Here is a 21,331-nt window from a genome sequence, read left to right on the forward strand (position 1 = left end):
GCATTATGTTTGTATGGTTGCCATTCCTTTTCATCTTCCTAAAGTGTAAGCTTCCCTGTCCAGTCATATTATTTGCTCTGATATAAATGTTACTGGATTCTCCCTTACTGCATTTTCACAGTGTTTAAGATTTAATTGTTTTCCTCTGTAAGCTAGAGTTTAAGGATTGGAGTTTTCCTTTTTATATATTCTATACACTGAGGTTAGGGCTTGGAAGAATGCATAGATATTAAAACCTAACGCTTCAGTAATTAAAACAACGTATATATGTATTGATATATAAAAAGATCTTCAGGATATTTTTTAGGGAAGAAAAGCAAGTAATAGAACAGTGTATATAAAATGTTGCTATTATGTAAAAATTGGGGAAAATGTGAATAAATATACCTTTATACATTCACTTACATATTTGCTGCTGTATAGCTAAAATATAAACTTCGAGTGAAAGACGGAATTAATAATTGGTTATATGTGGGAAAGGCCCCTGAGTGGTAGTAAGATGGGTTTGGGAGGGAGACTTTCTCTGAATATCTTTTAATACTTTAAAAATTTTGAACAATGTGAATGAATTATTTAAAAATGTGAGCTCTTCCTTCTCTTCTGAGATTTAATTCCTCCATCCTGGATTCCTCAACCCTATAGAAAGTATTCCTGTAGGGAACTTTGTACCAGTCCTGCAACTCAGTGTGGGGCCTGAAAAACTTGGTGTTGATGAGGTGGCACCTGCTCAGTCACTTTTCCTACATCCCCATCACTTTCCAGGCATGTTTGTCACACTTCAGTCAGAAATTAATATTTCTCTCCAAATGTGGTCCTACTAGTGAAAATTCTCAGAATTTTATTGATTCACTTTTAGGGTTGCGGGTAGAGTAAGAAGTGTCCAATCTTTCCTTTCGTGGTTAGCATATTTAAAAATATATGGCATAAAGTTGTACCCCATTTCTTTTTGGTTGCTGCTGGTGATTTTTGTTGTTATTAAATTTTGTTACTTTTATTTTAGTAGATCTGGCATTTGGATAGGCAGATTCTGATTTCACTTGTCATCATTTAATTTAATTTCTGGCACCAACTTTGTGTCTCCTGCCTTGTTTTGTTTTGGTCTCCATTGCCCATGTATTGCTTGATGGTTGGAACTCCTTCGCTGGTTGTAGACACTTCCTACTCTTGCTCCCAACCTTGTTGCCTTTCCTATACCTAACTTTCAACCTGGTCTTTGTCATATATAGCCAATCTCCCAGACCTACTCTCCTGGCCCATGTAAGGGCTGCATTGGGTAGGGAGGATTTTCAGTGCTGCCCTGCTTTGCTGGGCTCAGCTGCTTGGGGAATCCGGACCACCCTGGTTCTGGGGAAATAAGAAATCAATTGCCAGATTCACTTTATACAGTTTTTTCTGCACACATACACATACACACATGCGCGCACGCACACACACACACATGCCTGTATTTCTTTTATCTGCTAATGTTTCACTTCAAAAGTTCAATGCCCTTTTAACTTAAATTCCCATAATTATTTCTCAAGTTATAATCTTGCATTGTCAAAGATTTGCACCGTTGACAAAGATAGCTTTCTGAAACCAATAGGTAATCAAGCCATTTCCTACTTACAAATGTTTAGAAGCCTTGCACCATCTTGAGGGAAAAGTCCTCAAAATAAGAGCTATCCCAAAGCAAATGAGTTGTAACCTAAGAGTACAAGTTCCTGAGGGCAGGAACACTGTCTCCTTCACAGTTGTATCCCCAAAATGAAGAACAATATCTGGTATGGCTTGAAGTAGGTACTCCAAAAATATTTTTTGAATTAAATATTTTTGAATTAAATTAATGAATAATAGAGGCCTACTAGTAAATTTTTTGAGTGAATTTTCATCTTGCTGATAAATTGCAGAATCTCCTTTTCATTGTCTGTAAACCAGTGGTTGGTCCGTGAGGTCCAAAAGGTTGGCGACCGCTGGTTTAAGGAAACCTTTGGAGCAGTGATCACCAACCAATCAATCTAAGTAATTAGCAGCAACAAAAAACCTGCAACCTGCCCTGGCTGGTTTGGCTCACTGGATAGAGCGTCGGCCTGCGGACTGAAGGGTCCCAGGTTCGATTCCGGTCAAGGGCAAATACCTCGGTCAAGGGCAAATACCTCGGTTACGGGCACATCCGCAGTGGGGGGTGTGCAGGAGGCAGCTGATTGATGCTTCTCTCTCATTGATGTTTCTAACTATCCCTCTCCCTTCCTCTCTGTAAAAAATTCAATATAATATATTTTTAAAAAACAACGCCTGCAACATAGTTATGTGACCTGACTAGGAAGTGTACCTGCAACCTTTTGGTATATGGGAGGACACTCCAACCAACTAAGCCACCCCAGTTAGGGCAAGAATGTGTTTTAAGATGAAAATTTTCTTAAAATTTAATTGAGAAAAACAAAATACAGAGAGTATAAATGATATAAGTTAAACTGTATTTAAATATATATGTAAGGATTAATATCATTAAAATATTCATGCTATCCAAAGCAATCTACATATTCGATGCAATCCCCATCAAAATACCAATGGGATTCTTCTCAGAACTAGAACAAAAATCCTAAAACTTATATGGAACCACAAAGGACCCTGAATAGCTGTAGCAATCTTGAGAAAGAACAAAGTTGAATGTATCTGCTTCCTGATTTCAAGCTATATTACAAACCTGTGATTAAAACAATATGGTACTGGCACAAAACCAGATACATAGATCAACAGAACAAAATAGAGAGCCAAGAAAATAAGCTCTCACTTATATGGTCAATTATTTATGATAAAGGAAGCAATAATACACAATGGAGAAATGATAGTCACTTCAATAAGTGGTATTGGAAAAACTGGACAAATACATGCCAAAAAAATTTAAACTGAGCAACTTATACCATATACAAAAAATAGACTCAAAATGGTTTAAAGACTTAAATGTAAGATCTAAAACCATAAAATTCACTGAAGAAAATATAGGTAGTAAACTTTTTTGACCTCAGTCTTTTAAAATATATTTTTATTTATTTCAGAGAGGAAAGGAGAGATAGAAACATCAGTGGTGACAGAGAATCGTTGATCAAGCTCAAAAGCCGGGCATGTGCCCTCACCAGGAATTGAACCATGATTTCCTGGTTCGTAGGTTGATACTCAGCCACTGATTGAGTCACACCAGCGGGGTTTGACCTCAGTCTTAGTAGTATCTTTTTGGATATGCCTTCTCTGGCAAATAAAACAAGAGCAAAAATAAACAATTGGACTACATCAAACTAAAAAGCTTCTGCACAGTGAAGAAAACCATTAACACAACAAAAAGACAAGTTACTGAATGGGAGATAGTCACAAATGATATATTTCACAACGGGTTAATATTCAAAATATACAAGGAAGTCATACAACTCAACATCAAAAAAAATTTACCAGTAAAAATGAGGAGAGGACATGAATTGTCATTTCTCCAAGGAAGACATGCAAATGGCCAACAGGCAGATGCAAATCAAAACCACAATGAAATATCATTTCATACCTGTCAGATGGTTGTTATAAAAAGTCAACCAATAACAAGTGTTGTCTAGAATGTAGAGAAAAGAGAACCCTATAGCACTGTTGGTGGGATTGTGAATTGGTGCAGGCACTATGGAAAACAGTATAGAGATTCCTTTAAAAATTAAAAATAAAACTACCATTTGACCTGGCAATTCCACTTCTGTCTATTTATTTAAACAGACACACACACACACACACACACACACACACAAACACACACACCATTAACTCAGAAAGATACAGGGAGGGACAAAAGTAGGTTTACAGTTGTTTGTATGGAAAATAATGCAATAATAAATAATACAAGAATAAACTATTTTGCATACTCAAAACTATATATTTACTTTTATCCAACCTTGTATATGTATCCCTATGTTTGTTGCAGCATTTTTTACAATAGCCAAAATATGGAAGCAACGTTGGTGTCCCATCAGTAGATGAATGGATAGAGAAGGTGTGGTACTCATCAGTAAAAATGAAATCTTGCCATTTGCCTTTTTGTTTTGCTGTGCAGAAGCTAAAGGGTCTCTAAAATCCCAAACATTCAGTTATTACAAAGGCTTCACCTCTATTGTTAAGAAACCCTATGTCCGTTGGCAGTCAGTCCCTTTCCCTCCTAACCTCCCAGACCCGGTAATCTACTTTCAATCCCTATAGTTTGCCTGTTCTGGACTTTCATATAAATTGAATCATGCAACATATGGTCTTTTGTCACTGGCTTCTTTCAGCATAATGTTTTCAAGGTTCATCAATAGAGTAGTATATGTCAGTACTTCATTTCTTTTTACTTATTTATTACTTTTTATTTACTTTATTTCTAATGTTTTATTGTATAGATATACCACATTTAATTTATTCATTCATCTGTTGGATATTTTGATTGTTTCCACTTTTGTGTGACTTATGCTTTCATTTCTCTTGGGTATATATCTACGAGTAGAATTGCTGGGTCATGTGGTAATTCTGTATTTAACACTTTGAGGCACTGCCAGACTGTTTTCCAGACTGGTTGTACCCTTTTATAACCCCATCAGCAGCGTATGAGGGTTCCAATATCAAAATATCCTCATTAATATTTACATATGGTGTAAGGAAGTGTTCTAACTCCATTCTTTTGCATGTTATTATCTGTTTTTTTTTATCATAGCCATCCTAGTGGATGTGAAGGATAGGTCATTATGGTTTTCATTTGCATTTCCCTGATGACTAATGGCCATGTTCATTCTTTGGAGAAATCTCTATTCAAATCTTTGCCTACATTTTAAATTAGGTAATTTGTCTTTTTATCGTTAACTTGTAAGAATTCTTTATATATTTTGGATATAAGTCTTCCCTTTGCAGATATTTTCTCCTGTCTGTAGGTTGTCTCTTCACTTTGATGATGTCCTTTAAAGCACTTGAGTTTAATTTTGATGAAGTCTAATTTATTTATATTTTCTTGTGCCTTTTATGTCTTTCATACCTAATAAACTATTGCTTAATCCAATGGCACAAAGATTTACATCTGTCTTTTTCCCCAATAGTTTTATAGTTTTAACTCTTCTATTTAGAACTTCGATCGATTTTGAGTTAATTTTTGTATATGGTGTAAGGAAGTGATCTAACTCCATTCTTTTGCATGGGGCTATCCAATTGTCCCAGCACCATTTGTTGGGGGGCAAAAAACAATTTTTTCCCCATTGAATTGTCTTAGCCCTCATGTTGAAAATTATGCAACTATAATTCTGGGTTCCCAACTTTATGCCATTGACCTGTATGTCCATACATTAATGTTTTTCTTTCATTCATTTTACAAAGATTTGTTAAGCATTTTTATTTGCTAAGCATTGCTTGACATGTCCATGTTACTTGTTTTGCTTTGGGGAACCAAACCATCCCTCTTGGAGCCCAAATCCTCTTTTTTAAAAATATATTTTTCTATTGATTGATTGACTTTAAGGAGAGAGAAGAGAGAGAAAGAGAGAGAGAGAGAGAGAGAGAGAGAGAGAGAGAGAGAGAGAGAGAGAGAAACATCATTTTGTTGTTCCATTTATTTCTGCATTCATTGGTTGCTTCTTTATGTGCCCTGATTGGTGATCAAACCTGCAACCTTGGCTTATTGGGACAATGCTCTAAACAACTGAGCAGAGCAATGCAAATCCTCTTTCAGAAACTCATTCTAACAGTTTACAGCATCTCTTTTTCTTAATGAGATATAAAGTGATTTCCTTTCATAGCCAAACCTGTAGAGGCAGTTAGTTATATTTCTATCTGATTTGTACATGGTCTTCTGGCAAATTGTAGTTTGTCCAACTATATAAATGTCCAGAACTCTGAGTTCATTTTAGAGGGTTTGGATATTGGCCTGGGATAGCCCAGTAAATGTGTTGAAGATGAGATTAGTTTTAAAGTGGAAGAAGGATCTGGGACTATGGTGAGAGGTTCTTGGCAGGTGTGGAATGGCCCACATGCAACTCAATAGATCTAAGAAGTTGGTAAGTCTAGTTACTGCAACAGTAAAGCCAGAGAAATGGTGGGGGGCTGCTGGATTGTATACCCATAATTCTGCTTTTAGATTTTATTTTAGTAGCAAACCCTTGCCAGTGTAAAGTTACAAGAGAAAATGATGTTTATAGATATGGCTTATTGCTGGGTTTAAGATGATCTAAAGGAGGCAAAAATTTTATACAGTGGTGGTAGCTGGTCTCTAGATAGAGATTGTGGTTATAGAAATTGAAGGGAGAGGCCAAAGAAATGCAAACTTAGCAGAACTTGAGGAGTACATAAAATAATTAAGTCTGATTCCAGTGTTTTAACTTGAGGACATTGGGAGGATAATTGTACCCATGCTTACTGTAATAAACAAGGTGAGAAGAAATGGTTTGTAAGGATAATAAACTTTGATTTTGCTATGCTTGTTGGCAAAATCTTCAAGTGAATTATAAAAGATACCAACATAACCATTAGATAGTATAACAAGTCTGATAATTAGAAGCTTCCAACATTCATTAGATACATATTGGAGTATATTTACCACTAAAATTCATATTCACTGTAGGAATAGGGTTATTAGTGGAACATATACCCCAAATATGCAGGTTGATTTTCCTTCTATGGGTGCCTATTCATTTTTGAAACCCATATTATAAATGAACTTTCAGTGTATAATTTTAAAGGTTAAGCAATGGTTTTATTTTGTCTACCTATATGATAAGTGTAAAAAATATTTCACTTGGTTAGGCGTAAGAAGAATACCTAGATTCCATGGTTTGCTATTGTAATTATGCCTATTATTGTTTTCAGGGAGGAAAAAGTTTTTAATATTTACTACATTGAAAAACAGTCTATATAGCAATAAAGATAAGTTTCAGTGTGAAGTTGTTTTTGTGTCCAAACATTGAAATTATAATGTTTTAGAGAATTTATTTAGAAAATTTACTTCATGTTGAAACTTAGTAAATAAATGTAATTTATTTATCCATCCTAAAATTTCTTTCAGGAATTGTTCCATCTTCTGTTGTCCTGACTTCTTTCCAAGTAATGTCAAGAGTTTTTCTAATATGGGCAGTAACACACAGTGTCAAAGAGGTAAGTGTTCATATAGACTGAAATAAAATAACATCTGCACTAACAAATGCTAGTCAATTTTTCTTTCTCACCTATATGTTATATCTAAAGATGGAGCCCTATTTCACATCAGTGTAGCCCAGATAAAATTCATATTCACTGTAGGAATAGGGTTATTAGTGATAAATGTACCCCCAAAATGCAATGTTGTTAAAGAGAAGACTGATTAAATGATAAAGTCCTGCAATCTTTGAACCTATGGAGATTTGGAGGTATACATGTAGTCTGCATATCGGTTATATTGTTCTGGTATCTTGCTTGTATCCAGCACACTAAAATCTAGACAACTGCATCCTTACAGTAGGGCTATTGTGGGAGTAGAGGATATTAATTCATTCCCAGAACAGTCCAATCTTTTTTTAAAATATTTTTTTAATTTTTCAATTAGTATTATATTAGTTTCAGGTGCACCCTGGTAAATCAAGTACCCATCTGATACCATACATGGTTATTACAATATTATTGACTATTTCATATGCTGTACTTTATTTTACATCTCTGACTGTTTTGTAACTACCAGTTTGTACTTTATCCCTTCATCTTCTTCACCCATCCCTCCAAAACCCTCCCCTCTGGCAGCCTTCAAAATGTTCTCTGTACAGAACAGTCTGATCTTTATAGGACCAGGAGAAACAAACTTGTTTCCACCCAGGCTACCAGGATTAATGGAATTCACAAATGTGCTGAGTCTATGCTCTTTGCTGGGGAGGTGAATGCTCTTTGCTGGGGGCTTGGGTTAGAGATACCCAGGCAGACCCAGGCCCAGGGATAGTCCTTGCAAGAACTGGGGGAAGAAAACCATCATTACCATAACTGTGAACTCACAACTAAGCTTTCATTTTCTAGTATTGAGGAAGGAGGTTGTTTTCCTATATGTTTTTTGCTTTTTAAAAGTCATTTCTTTCTTGGTAATGTCACCTTGAGGTAAAGTACCTGTAGCTACCATGAGGATTCATGTTTTATTTTTTCAGTCCCAAAAACCTATCACCAACATTATTGGATTCTTTGGGGCTCATGAAATGCACTCTTATCCATTAGCATTATTCCAATGTTTTCTTTGCCCTCTATTCTTCCGAAATTTCTGCCAAAACATTTTGTTTGGGGGGATTTATTTTGACAGTTTCATTTGTATTTCCACTGAATTTTAAAAACTTTTTATTGGCATATGGTGTAGATAAATAACAGAAAAATGCAATAGCTAATGAGTTTTTAACCAGAGTTGATGAAGCTATTATTATTTTTGTAAAATTCATATGGAATTTGTAGATGCCAAGCTTTTATTTTTAAGTTCTCTCATTCTTTGAAGATGTCTAAACTTTCTATGCAGGGAGAATGTATTCTTTTTTTTTTTTTTTAGAAGTACAACAGTTTATTTCTGTATTACTCAGTTCTTTTTTCTTTTTTCTTTTTAATCTTTATTGTTGAAAGTATTACATAGGTCCTCCTTTTTCCCCCATTAACCTCTTCCAGCCCTCTCCTATCCTCCCCCAACCAGTCCCTCGCCACCCCATTGTCTGTGTCCACGGGTTATGCATATATGGATATAAGTTCATTTATTGATCTCTCCCCACCCGTCCTCCCCTGCCTTTCCTCCGAGGTTCAACAGTCTGTTCATGCTTCTTAGATTCTGAGTCTGTTTTTGATCATCCGTTTATTTGGTTCATTAGATTCCACATATGAGTGAGATCTTGTGATACTTATCTTTCTCTGACTGGCTTATTTCGCTCAGTATAATACTCTCCGGGTCCATCCATGCTGTTGCAAATGATAAGAGTTCATTCTTTTTTATTGCTATGTATTATTCCATTGTGTAGATGTACCACCGTTTTTTAATCCACTCATCTGCTGATGGGAACTTAGGTTGTTCCAAATCTTAGCTATTGTAAATTGCGCTGCTATGAACATAGGGGTGCATATATTCTTTCTAATGAGTGTTTCTTCTTTTTGAATGGTCACATAGCTTAAAAAAAAAAAAAAGGTTAAAAAAAACCAGGCAAATAAATCCGAATGTAGCATATTGCCCTTTGTTCTCACTTTTGTTTATGGAGTAAGGGAAAGTTACTTTACTTGTTCCATGTAACCTCTTCACTCATTATAAAACTCTTTTATAAATCATCAATTTTAACCTATATTTCTTGCTCTCTTACTTTCGTGTGTACACTATTTCTTTTTCGTTTTAAAAACAATTCATAGTTTTAACTTCCCAGTAGTCTCAAGTGACCTATTTCTTTCTGATAGTAACTCATTTACATTCTTAAATAGGTAATTATGTACTTTCAATAATTGCTATTGAAAGGTATGTGAAGACAGAGTACTGTCAACTATGGAGTGTTTAATCGGTTTGCCAGTACAGTCAAATATTAATTGTGCAGGTGCTAATGCTCCAGCTGATGGATTATTCATGGCCTCTGCTTCTCCTCTCAGGGACCACTTCTCTGCTTCTTGGTCCTTCTGGCAAACAGGCTAGCAAGTAAATAAATGCTTACAAATCAAGTCAGGCAAGTTAGCCATATTACTATTAGCAGCATTTGCCAGGATTTCCTAGGCAGATCATTAAGACTGCTTGACTGAAAAAGCTATTAAGTATCTTAGGATTACAGGTACATGGAGCTGGCCATTGTCCTCAGTAACTGCGCTGCCTAACAGATGGATAACCTTGACATTTAGCAGATAGTGTCATATTTGAGCTGTTCAGTAGTTTAAGTTATATATTTGTTACATTTGCATATTAAAAATTATTTCTCTGTAACCAAATTTAACCAATTTCTACTATCATTAACATTGTTTTTTTAAGACTGTAGTACAGTAAATTTTATTGTCTTTCTGCCACCTCTGGTGACACTTTTACATATGCCCTACTGATCAGCTGACTTCATTCTTAGGTAAGTGGGATACACAGTTTCTGCTATTCCAGGATCACAGTTTCTCCTCATTTTCCTTTTCTTTGAACAGAACTCATTCATCTTTTTTTTTTTTTAAATCTTCACTCAAGGGAATTTTTCCATTGATTTTTAGAGAGAGTGGAAGGGAGAGGGAAAGAGAGAGAAATATTGTTGAGGGAAACACATTAGTGGTTGCCTCCTGCACAAGCCCCAACCAGGGCCCCAGTTGCGGGGGAGCCTGCAACCAAGGTACATGCCTCTGAGTGGAATTGAATCTGGGACCCTTTGGTCCCCAGACCGCGGCTCTATCCACTGAGCCAAGCTGGCTAGGCCTTAAAAATATATATATATTTCAGAGAGGAAGGAAGAGGGGAAAGATAGATAGAAACATCAGTGATGAGAGAGAATCACTGATCGGCTGCCTCCTGCACCCCCTACTGGGGGTCGAGCCCACAACCTGTGCATGTGACCTTGACTAGAATCGAACCTGGGACCCTTCGGTCTGCAGGCCGATGCCCTACCCACTGAGCCAAACCATCCTGGGCCATCATCTTTTTTATAGCACCCTACCCCAAGTCATTGATAGTAACTTGAAAAGCCTGTTTTTGTGGTATTTCAGAGGCCATCGTCTGTCGCCTTTCCTCAGCCCCTTCTCTTAGCCAAATGCTATTTTCCTGCCTTAGTAGAGTTTTATATTAGCTATAATTCATTGTGTTCTATACAACATTACAGATTTCATTATTTTGTTTCCTGAAACATCTTTAAGATATCTTTATTTTCCTTATATTCAGCTATGTTTACTTTAATGGTGGGAACCACATAACTAATGCATCAGGAAATCGATTTTTAAATAGCTGCTTAGTAAAATATATCTCACTTTCTCATAGTAATGTTCAGATTCTTTTCATACTACTCTACTTTCATTCTCTGTTTCTTCTTAGCTCACAATGCCCTCTGCAGTGGATGAGATCGCTTCGTGTTCACAGCATTCCATGTGGACTTGGACTCTTGCGCCACTCCCTCTGACCAGCTCACATTTTCCATGCTCATTCCCTTGTTTTTCTGTAATTGTACATGATGTGCTAAGGTAGAGCCTATATACCTTTGAGAACTCAGTACTTACTTTTATCATACTTGAGGTATATTTTCTTTTAATAGGTCCTCCTGACTTGTCATTTTAATTCTCTCCCCCATGGTAATGCTAGTCCCATAAATGTCACCATGTACATTGTAGAACTAAAAGGTGATGATTTTCTTCTGTGACATGTTAGGACCCACCCATCAGCTAGTGTGACACCTTGATTGGCAGGATATTAAAAGGAAACATGTGGTCTCTATGTTCAAAACCTCTTCCTTGACCTAACGTAACATAACCTTCCTACTTCTTTCCTTTTGAAGAGAAAAAAGTAAAGCATAAAGCTTCTGACAAAAACAAGCTTCTGGTGCAGTGGGCCTGGGAGATACAGGAGGGAACGAGCAATTGTGGCTAACCTCTTTCCTTTCCACTGTTCCCACCTGTCTCCCAGACTTGAACTGACTCCTCAACCCTTAACCGAGCTGGCCCTCCTGCTATAGTAGGCCTTCCTGGGCGTTCATTCCTCTCATCCTCTGCTGGAGTCTGTTCTTTCTCTTCAATTGATGTAAAACAAGATTGAGATTTTCCAGCGTGAACTGCAGTAGAAATGCCACCCCTCAAAAACAGACAAGTTCACAGGATACTTGTTCTTCCTTGTCTGAAAGTAGCTAATCCAAGCCCCAGATCCCTGACACACACGTAGAGCACTGTCCCTTTCCCTAGCCCAGCCCTCCACATTGTCTCCTGAGTTCTTAGTGTGAGATCAGAGGTCCCCGGTCACCTCCATGGGCAGAGTTGAGAAGGAAGTTGCTAGACTCACTGTGGCTTTAGCCCAAGTGCATCGTACTTTACTAAGGTAATTTACATGAAATAGAACTATATACTGGAATGCTGAGCCTTCTTTCTTTCTCACCCTTTGTCACTAGTAGGGAAAGGGATGTTTTCCCGCATTCCTCTGGAATGTTCTGTGAGTGCTCCTGATTTCACCGGTCAGCTGTTTCCTACCTCTTTCTGGCATGCTACTGGGCTTTATGACACTAAATCTGTCATTCTTGCCAACTTCTCAGCAAGATGCTCACAAAAAGATTATAATCAGTGTTTAAGAATGTTAGTAACCTCCAGTTTTTTTATCATTATACTGGTTTTTGTTTGATGCATTGTAGTTTACAGAGGGCTGTATTAAAATATATTATGATCATTCACTCTTGACCACTGTCCCTGAGGTGGGGTGTAGCTTCCTCCATTTTAGAGTTTGGAATCCAGAGCAGCAAAGTGGCTGTCACTCACCCAGTAAATGGCAGAGTGGACTTCCCACTGCGTCAGAGTACCCTTCTCACCCTCTACCGATGTGCTGGAACACATCCTTGTTTTCACCGGCTCTCCATGCCTTGTCCTGTATGGAGTTGAACACCCCTGTCTCAGATCCAGAGCACATTTCCTCTTTAATATTTCTGTTATGCCCCTGCATATTGAGAGATGACTCTCCAGTCAAATCATTTATCCCTGAAATGCACACACCAGCTGGCCCTTGTGTGCTTGTCTGCAACATTTTGCCTATTTGCTCCTCTGGAGTTTTTTGTTGTTGTTGTTAAGTGCTCAAGTGGCTCTGTGATGAATTCCTGCAAGTAGTTGGCCTCTTTCCATGAAAGTTTCAAGACTTTTTTATATTGGGGTTTATGGACAATTTGGAACAGAATTACCCAAGCAAGGTTATTAAAAATGCACATTCCAGGTCCCATCCCACACTTGGGAGTGGAGCCAGAGAATCTTCGCTGTTATTAAGCTCTTCGGATAATTTTATGAATTCTGCGGTTTGAGAAACACTCTGAGATACTGTATGTTCTGCTGTAGCTTTTATTTGACCCTTCTCTTTTCTTGATTTTTCTTCATATTTCTACTTAATTTATATGAATCCTAAGCAATTTCATTTAGCATTTGTTTCTAAGTTTAAGAGCCATCGTTTCATTCCTGAAGAACAAAACCCTTCAAGTTCCGAGAGGCAGAAGGAATCTAGCTGCTTCACTTGGGGGGTGGTTGCTGGGAAGAGCACTGTCCTGTGCGTGTGCGTCACATGGCCTGGCCACAGCACCCGGCAGTGTTAGGTCATTTCCACCTGAGCAGATATTGTGCAGACAGCTCTCTCCCTGGGACTTATCAAGAAATGTTACCCTCCTTGTACAGTCTTATTGTGTTCTTTGTAATTCAAACTCGGTAGTCTAGAACATGGAGGCTTAGTGTCCCTAACTTACGTGAGGCGTTAATAATGTTTTTGACACTATCCTGTGGCTTAGGACATAGCACTTTGGTTTTCTCAGTCTTGTTTTTCTCATCTGTAAAACGGTAACACTATTATCTGTCCTGCTATGTCAGAGTTTTTGTGAAGATTAAATGAGAAAAATATATTTAAAACAAGGCAGCAGTATTTAACAACCAAGGTTTCTAGCATGTAATTGTTGCTGAACAGCTTCTAAATCCCTGATACAGCAATTTCACTGTGGAAGGAATGCTACTTCCTTCATAGATGGAACACAGTTTTTTCTTCTTCTTCCTTTCCTCTTCTTTTTCACTCTTACTCAAATACGGAGAAAGGTAATACCCTGGCGCCCACACCGCTGGTCCTGTTGTAGTTGCATTCAGGCCGTTGTGGGTCCTCCATCTGGGATCACAGTGTGCTCGCCATTTTCCATCTCCTGAGGTTGCTTTCTTGTTGGCATTTCCTGTGGTTGCATTCGCTTCTGTCCCTCGCAGGTATCCATGAGCATGGCATCTCACTGAGGCAGGAAAGGTATCTTCTTGTCCTCCTCCATCAGGTGAGGAGCTGAAGTGCTGCCTGTGTCTGGGCACATCATCTCTCCTCAGGCATCATGCTTGGACCAGAAGTCTTTCCGCCCACTGCCCTTTCCACAGTGACATTCCACCTCAGCTAGCAAAGGCCATTGGGATACATTCAGTATCTTTTGGCCCCATTGAATGCTGGATGTCTAAAATTCTCCACCCTATTCCATCTTACTTTCTATTTTAAATATTTCTGTAGGTGGCTCTGCATCACCATCACTTTTAAAACCAGCACCTCTCCTAAAGGTAGAAAACCTCATTATTTGATTGTTAATCAGGCACTGTCAAACTTTAGACAACTCCTAGACAAACTCCGCAGTACTCCAATGTCACTTTCCACATCTGTTAATAATGGACACTTAAAGATAGTTACTTTCCTCATAGCTGGATGGTTTATTTTGCCATTGCCTATCTTTTAGCACAGGTGATTTGCCAAAATCAGATTATCTACTTTTCTCTTCCTGTTTTTCTGTCTATCCCCCTCCAACATTTTCTTGAGCTGTGTGTAAATATTTTATTTCAAAATATTGAAAAATATTTAGATCCTGTTCAGTCACTGTAGGTTCTCTTCTGACATGCCATGTTGCATCTTGCTCCCATTGTCTTAGTTCTTTTGTAGCCCTTGAAAAACTCCACTGGAACTCAGTTCAAATATATTTTACTCTGATGGTAATGTGCTTTGAAAATTGTCAGTTAAAAAACAAAAACAATAAACATCTTAAACTATGCAAGCCACTTCCTACAGAACATATCCCCCCTTGTCAGTTAATACAAGGTGGGACAAAAGTAGGTTTACAATTGTGAGTATGTGAAACAGTTTGTTCTTGTATTATTATTTATTAATTATTGTATTATTTTTCATACAAACAACTTTAAGCCTACTTTTGCCCACCCTGTCCTTGACTAGGTTCCAAGCTGAACAAAATCAGGAAACTGGTTTAATTTGTCTTTAATGTTTAGGTAGTATCTTTAGGTACTGCTGCTGCTTAAAAAGAATAGGAAGCCTGTTCAGAGCCAGGTCTGGTTGATTGCAGTCCTGGGTTTAACAAAGATCTTAACTTCTGACACTAGGAAACTGTCATGGAAAAGGAATGAGAATGAAGGAAGAAAAAAATAGTTTCCCAGATAAGTACATGAGATTTACGGGCTGGGAGCCTAAGTGGTTTCAGCTTTGATTGTATGTCATCAGCTTGAATTGAAGAATTACACAGGGAAAGCTCTGTGCCACAACTGTGCTGTCAAGTTTCATTGTCAGCGGTGAGTTTCCAGTGAGTGAGTTCTGGCATTCAAATCAATTTTCACCCGTGGTTGGAAGGTGAAATGAATTAAGATGCTTATTTAGACTATTTATTCAAACCAATAATAATAATAACTTTTGGGTATATGTAGGGATGAAACATGTTGCTTACCAAGTTTTTCTAGATTAAGTGTTTCGTCTCCAGGCATTATCCAGTAGAATTTTCCACAGTGGTGGAAACATTCCATATCTGTGCTGTCCGTTCAGTACCTACTTACTATATGAATCCCTGAAATGAGGTTAGTATGACTGAGGAACTGAATTTTCATTTCATTTTATTTTACTTAACCACATGTGATTGAAGGTTACCATATTGGACAGCTGTAGATGTTCAGTGTTCAGTGTAATATTTACCATTCTCTTGATTTCAGTCCATTAGGTTTTTATGTATTTTATCTCATATATACATGACTATGATTTTTTTAAGAAACCAAAACGTCAAAGCAAATTAATATGGTATACTTGGTATGCATTGTTCTTTAAATCCAGGGATGTTTTTAGGGGCCTAGGTTAAGTTGTTATAAAAATCCTAATTTCAGGTGTGGGAATCTGGGGATGGTGGTCTCATCTGCAGTGGTAGCCCCTGATTAACTGGCGAGGCCTGCAGCTTGGCGTCCTCAGTGGATTCACCATGATGGCATGTCCCCAGGTTTACCTTGTTGAAAACTATTTCTCAGGCTTTTTCTTTTTTGAGTTAAAAGGTACCATAGAAGAATAGTCAACATTATTATCCTAACGAGCTCAGAGATTCTCATTTCACACTGTAAAAGTGAAATGATTGGCATGCATCATGAGCATTGCTAAAATATGTCAGCAAAGTCAAGGAAAGTTAAAACTTATTACCTATAAACTGCTTTTAAACAGGTCTGCCCACAGTACAATGAGTGTCATTTTTAAAGCATTGATTAATATTCATTTGAAAATTTAATAAATGGCAAGAGGAACTATCTCTTAAATCACTTGTACCTTTGCCAAGTTGGTTCTTTATATACTGTAGCTTTTTCATCATAACTTTATTTTCAAGCATGGATATGGAGTTTCAATAGTTTAATTAAAAATACTTAATCTGGCAAGAATACCAGTATGTTCACCCTCCTGACAGTGGTTTATGCAGTGAATGCCGCAGGTAACTGGTCTCCCTGGGAATCTTGAGAAATCATCACCTTGCCCCTGCTCCTGTGAGAGATGTATAAAGTATATTTCAGTTTCCTCCAAGAAGAAGGCTCAGTAACCTTTTTTACTTACTCATGTCAAGACGCCCTATGTAGTTAGGAAGCTCTCATTACAAGTTGTGATGCATCATGGATAAAGTAAAGCATGTTACTAAGTTCTCTGCATTTTCCAGAGAGAGGACCCTTTCAAGTCTGAAGTGAAACCCTGATGCACTTCGGAAACTTGTAAGACACGGCTTGATATACATGTGTGGATGCATGCTGAGAGTAAGCTTTGCATTTTAGAGGGGGGAACACTAATTATTAAGCTTGAAGCATTAAAGACTTGTTTTCTTCAGATTGCTACATATACGTTTGTTTTTAACAGGATGAATGAGTTTTGGCATTTTCTCCCTTTTACATTAGTTTACCCTGGCAAGAAAATTACCAGAATAACCAAAAACTTGAAAATTGTGCATCTCTTTTGCCTTCAGCATTGGTGCTGTCTTGTTAAATCAGGTTTAAGAAATCTTTTGTTGAGGTCATTGCCTCAAAGAAAAGTATGTTCAAAGCTTCAAATGCAAAAACGAATCAAACTGACCAAAATTTTAAATAATGCTTTATAGGTTTTCAAGTTTTCGTTTTTTAGAATGTTACATTTATGTAGCACTTTGCCATCTATAGCAACAGGTGTCTGTCCCTCCGGTGGGTTTTAAAAGAAAGTTCATGAAAAACAGTGACTGGACGGTGAATGCACCATCTCATAAGAGCTAGTGATTGTTGAATGGATCCAGGGTTATGCAGTCTGAATTGTTTTTTAAAAAGGCAGAAATCCGGATGATTTTTTTATGTGGATCCTCCCAATTTTGAAAATGGGATCAAATATTTTTAAAGCACTGTATATGTCCAAGAGAACATCGGTAGACCAGGACCATGGGCCACTATGTTAATATTACTGCTCCAGCAGACAGATACATAGCCTTTATTTTTATTTTCTGTCTTACTGAATTTTTTGCAATTATTAACCTGTCATAATGGAACAAAAAGGACCACGACGTTTCACAATTTCATGTTCTTTTGACATGTCACTTTCATTTCTGATAATGATCCATCCACTACCCTCAGTGTTGGGTGGAATACTGCATTTGGATGTTTGGGGGCAGAGTGTGGGATGAGCATGCCTAGTCCTCACCAAGGGACCACAGTAATCTATTGCTGTGATCCTAGACTGGATTAAATAATGTGACCAAGGTTGGGACTAAATATGATTCCATTCTGATGTGATCTCCAGGTTTGAGTTGCATTGAAGGAAATAGTTGGAAATGAGATAATCAAACAGAACTTGGGAAGCATATTAGGAAAGGCTAGTAGCTGGCGACATCCAGAAGTTGGTAGAAGTATATTAACCTTCAAGAAGAGAGAGAGATGGCATCTCTTAAACAATAAAAAGCAAAATGAAACATTATCTTGCTATTAAAGCCAAAGAGATAGCCACCAGCCTGTATTGAGTCAAAGCAATGGCTAGCATAAATAGTTGGAACTTAATATTTGTTTAATTGAATTTTTCCTTCCATGGATTAACTGCCATTTATTAAATGGCTAGCACTTTGCTAAGCACTTAATATGTTTTTTAATTCTACAACAGCCATGCTTATCCTCACCTGAGGACAGGCAACTCAGAAAGAAAGTCCCTTGCCTCAGGACATGCAGCCTGGAAGTGTGAGGTCTGTTTGATTCCAGGGTTGCACTGATTGGAGGGGAGGCGAATTGTAGTAATTGTTGAGGCTTGTTGAGGAAGCTACCACCTTTCCTTCATGTTTTTTAGTAAATGGGCTAAGCACATTAGAGTTGGACTAATGGGAGCATTTTAGCATTCAGATCTGCATGTCTGACTTTGTCATAAATGCAGAATTGTTCATGCATTGTTTGTTGAGTGCATGCTTATACATTTGTCTCATTGCATGTTCAGAAAAATTGACTTCATGACCAAGAGTTGTTTTGGCAGGCCGAAACATTTAATTAGGCCGTCATCCACATCAAAAAATAGTCCTTACCAAAAAAAGAAAAAATAGTCTTTAGTTTTTATGTTGTAATAGAAAGAATTTGTTAACCAGTGTTTTTTGTCATTGTAGATTTTTTATAAATCTATATAGCTACATGCTTTTCTCTCCTTTAAAGAGGAGCAATATCAATATTTCTTTATAATGTAACTCATATTTTCCATTAAAAATGGAATAGTATTTTGTTTTTTCACCATGTATCTTATCATGGATATTTACTAAATATTAATTATGAGTTGTCATGTGAAAAGACTAATCCAAACTTTTTTTTAAACCATCACGTCAATATTTGTTACATTTCAATTTCTTTCTTATCAAGGATGAAATTCCTTTTAAGTAGATGACTAAAGTTTTATTCAAGAAGTTTAATAAAATTATATAAGGGACCAGGATTGTTAGAATTGCCCTGCTCTCCAGTGCAAGCCCTCAACTGAAATCACAACCAGGCATCAGCCCTGAGATCCTCAGCCTCACCCCTCCTGGGACCTGCTTACTCAGCCAAGGCTGTTCCACCACGTGAGAGACATGCAGGCTCAGGCTGCAGAAGGGTCACTATCTATTTATTGATTCTTATTCACTCAACAAATATTTATTCAGTATCATCTATGCTCTGGGTATTGTGCTAATTAAGCATTAGGCTACATGAGAAATGTAATTCTTGGGTGCTGCCCTCACAGGTCTTCTAGCATAGTACAGAAGCAAAACTGAGAAGGCAGCAATACCATATAGTAGGTAACTGATAAGCAGAGGAAGGACGAGGTGCTGGGACCGCATGTCACACCTCAGCTGCCCCAGTTGAGGGGATCCAGTAGTCTGTTCCAATTCCTAAGGAATTGTTCCAGCCTCCCAGGCCCAGTCTCCCCTCATGGAGTGGTCTTGGGGACTCAATGAATTGATACATATAAAGCACTTATAACAGTACGTGGCACTTAGTAAGTGCTCAATGAATGTGAGCTACATATTAGCTGTGATGTAACCTAATCTTTTCAAAAAATTTAGTGAAAGATTTCTAAAGAACTGTTTTGAATTATTTTCTGTGTCCCAAAATTTAAAACAGATATAATTCACTTTCACATATAAATGAATGTGTTTTGTACCTATTAAAATAGTTTTACAATTATCTGGTGAACATTTACATATAATTGTTTTTATCATACTTAAGGAATAATTAGCCCTGCTAATGGGAGTTATTACTATCTTAGTCATTGTTATTATCCTCATCTAAAGCATTTATTAAAAATTGGATTTTGCCTTATAACTAAGCTAAATCCCCTTTTCTAAGCAATTGTATGAACTTTCCCTCAGTATTTTTAGTCTTAAGACAGTAGTAATGTTGATACAAATTGAGTGAGGGTCAGCATTAAATCAATTATTCCTTCTCAAGTTACTTTCTCTTAATGTGCTCTTATATATATGTTTTGTTTTAAATGTTCTGATGTTTTTTGTGTATGTGATTACATAGCACACCTTTTCCAAGAGATTCGTAGACTTTGTATCAAAAACAACATATCTAGAAACAAGATCGTAGTTGTATTTGCCCACAGAGTGGATGCTTGTACCTAAATGATTTTTGTGAACTACTTTCAAATTTACAGAAAAATTGCCAGAACAGTACAAAAAACTCTCATATTCCCTTCACTCAGGTTCCCCAACTGTTGACATTTTGCTGCATTTGTCTAGTGGCCTGCTGTTCTATATTTATATGCCCATTATCATTCGTCTTTTGCTGAACCTTGAGAGCAAGCTGTACTTGATGTCCTGTCACCCCTAAATACTCAAGTACATGAAGTATCTTCTGTGCCCCAGATATTATGCCGAGCACTGGGGGAAAAGAGAAGCAAGGTTGCTGTGGTTTCCCTGCCACAAGCATACTGCGTTTGTTGTCAGGTCTCTTCAGACCCATCCCCCTGAAGAGCCTCTTAGCCTTGCTCTCTCTCCCACGTCCTTGCCAATTTTAAAGAGTAAAGGCCTTCATTTCTGTAGTGACCCTCAACCTAGATCCATCCAGTGTACCCTCATAGCTAGTTCAAGCCATGCATTCTTGGCTGGAATACCACAGAAATGGTGCCACACTCATCTCAGGGCAGGACGGGAGGTGGTAGTGCCATGACGGCCCGGCCTACCCTGGTAATGTTGACCCTGATCGCCTGCTCCTGGTTGTGTATGCCAGCTTTCTCCATTCTCAAGTCAGCATTTTCCTCTTTTGTTGATTTGTATTTTCCTGCCTGTATCAACCTTCTCTATGATGGTTACCAAATGGTGGTTCTTTATTTCTGCCATTTTTTTTTTACATGTATTAGTTGGCATCCTGCTATAAGGAATAGCTTCCCCTTTCTCCCATTTGTTTATTCATTTATTTTATTTACGTCAATTTAGACCAGGGGTGGGCAAACTTTTTGACTCGAGGGCCACAATAGGTCCTTAAACTGGACCGAAGGGCTGGAACAAAAGCATGGATGGAGTGTTTGTGTGAACTAATATAAATTCAAAGTATACATCATTACATAAAAGGGCACGGTCTTTTTTTTTTTTTTTTTTTAGTTTTATTCATTTCAAACGGGCCGGATCCTGCCCGTGGGCCGTAGTTTGCCCACGGCTGATTTAGACTCATTAATTTTTAGATGACCCAGTGGATTGTGATTTACTTTGATGCTAAAATTGTTTGTGATTTGGCCATTGGAGGGCCTTTTCCATGACCCTTTGACTTGTCTCCATCATTCCTTGAGCATTTCCTTACTTTCTGACAAAAAAAGACTTTCAGACTCACTGTATTTTCTCTGCCCCAGCCCTGGAGTCAGCCATTTTGTCAGGGAGCCTGGATTCTTTTAGCTGAGGATGGTATTTAGACTTGATCTAGCCTAAAAGCCAAGAAG

At 37.6% G+C, this 21,331-nt stretch overlaps 1 protein-coding gene across 1 annotated transcript in view; it reads left to right on the forward strand.

Moving 5' to 3' along the window:
• The window catches only part of HACD2 (3-hydroxyacyl-CoA dehydratase 2), an 85,815-nt gene that overhangs the window by 46,740 nt on the left and 17,744 nt on the right, over positions 1 to 21,331 (forward strand). Inside the window, exon 4 of the mRNA XM_059687641.1 lies at positions 7,031 to 7,119. Coding sequence (XP_059543624.1) covers positions 7,031 to 7,119 — 89 coding nt within the window. The remainder of the gene's footprint in view (positions 1 to 7,030; positions 7,120 to 21,331) is intronic.

Source organism: Myotis daubentonii, chromosome 3, assembly GCF_963259705.1.
Source record: "Myotis daubentonii chromosome 3, mMyoDau2.1, whole genome shotgun sequence".
NCBI lineage: Eukaryota > Metazoa > Chordata > Mammalia > Chiroptera > Vespertilionidae > Myotis > Myotis daubentonii.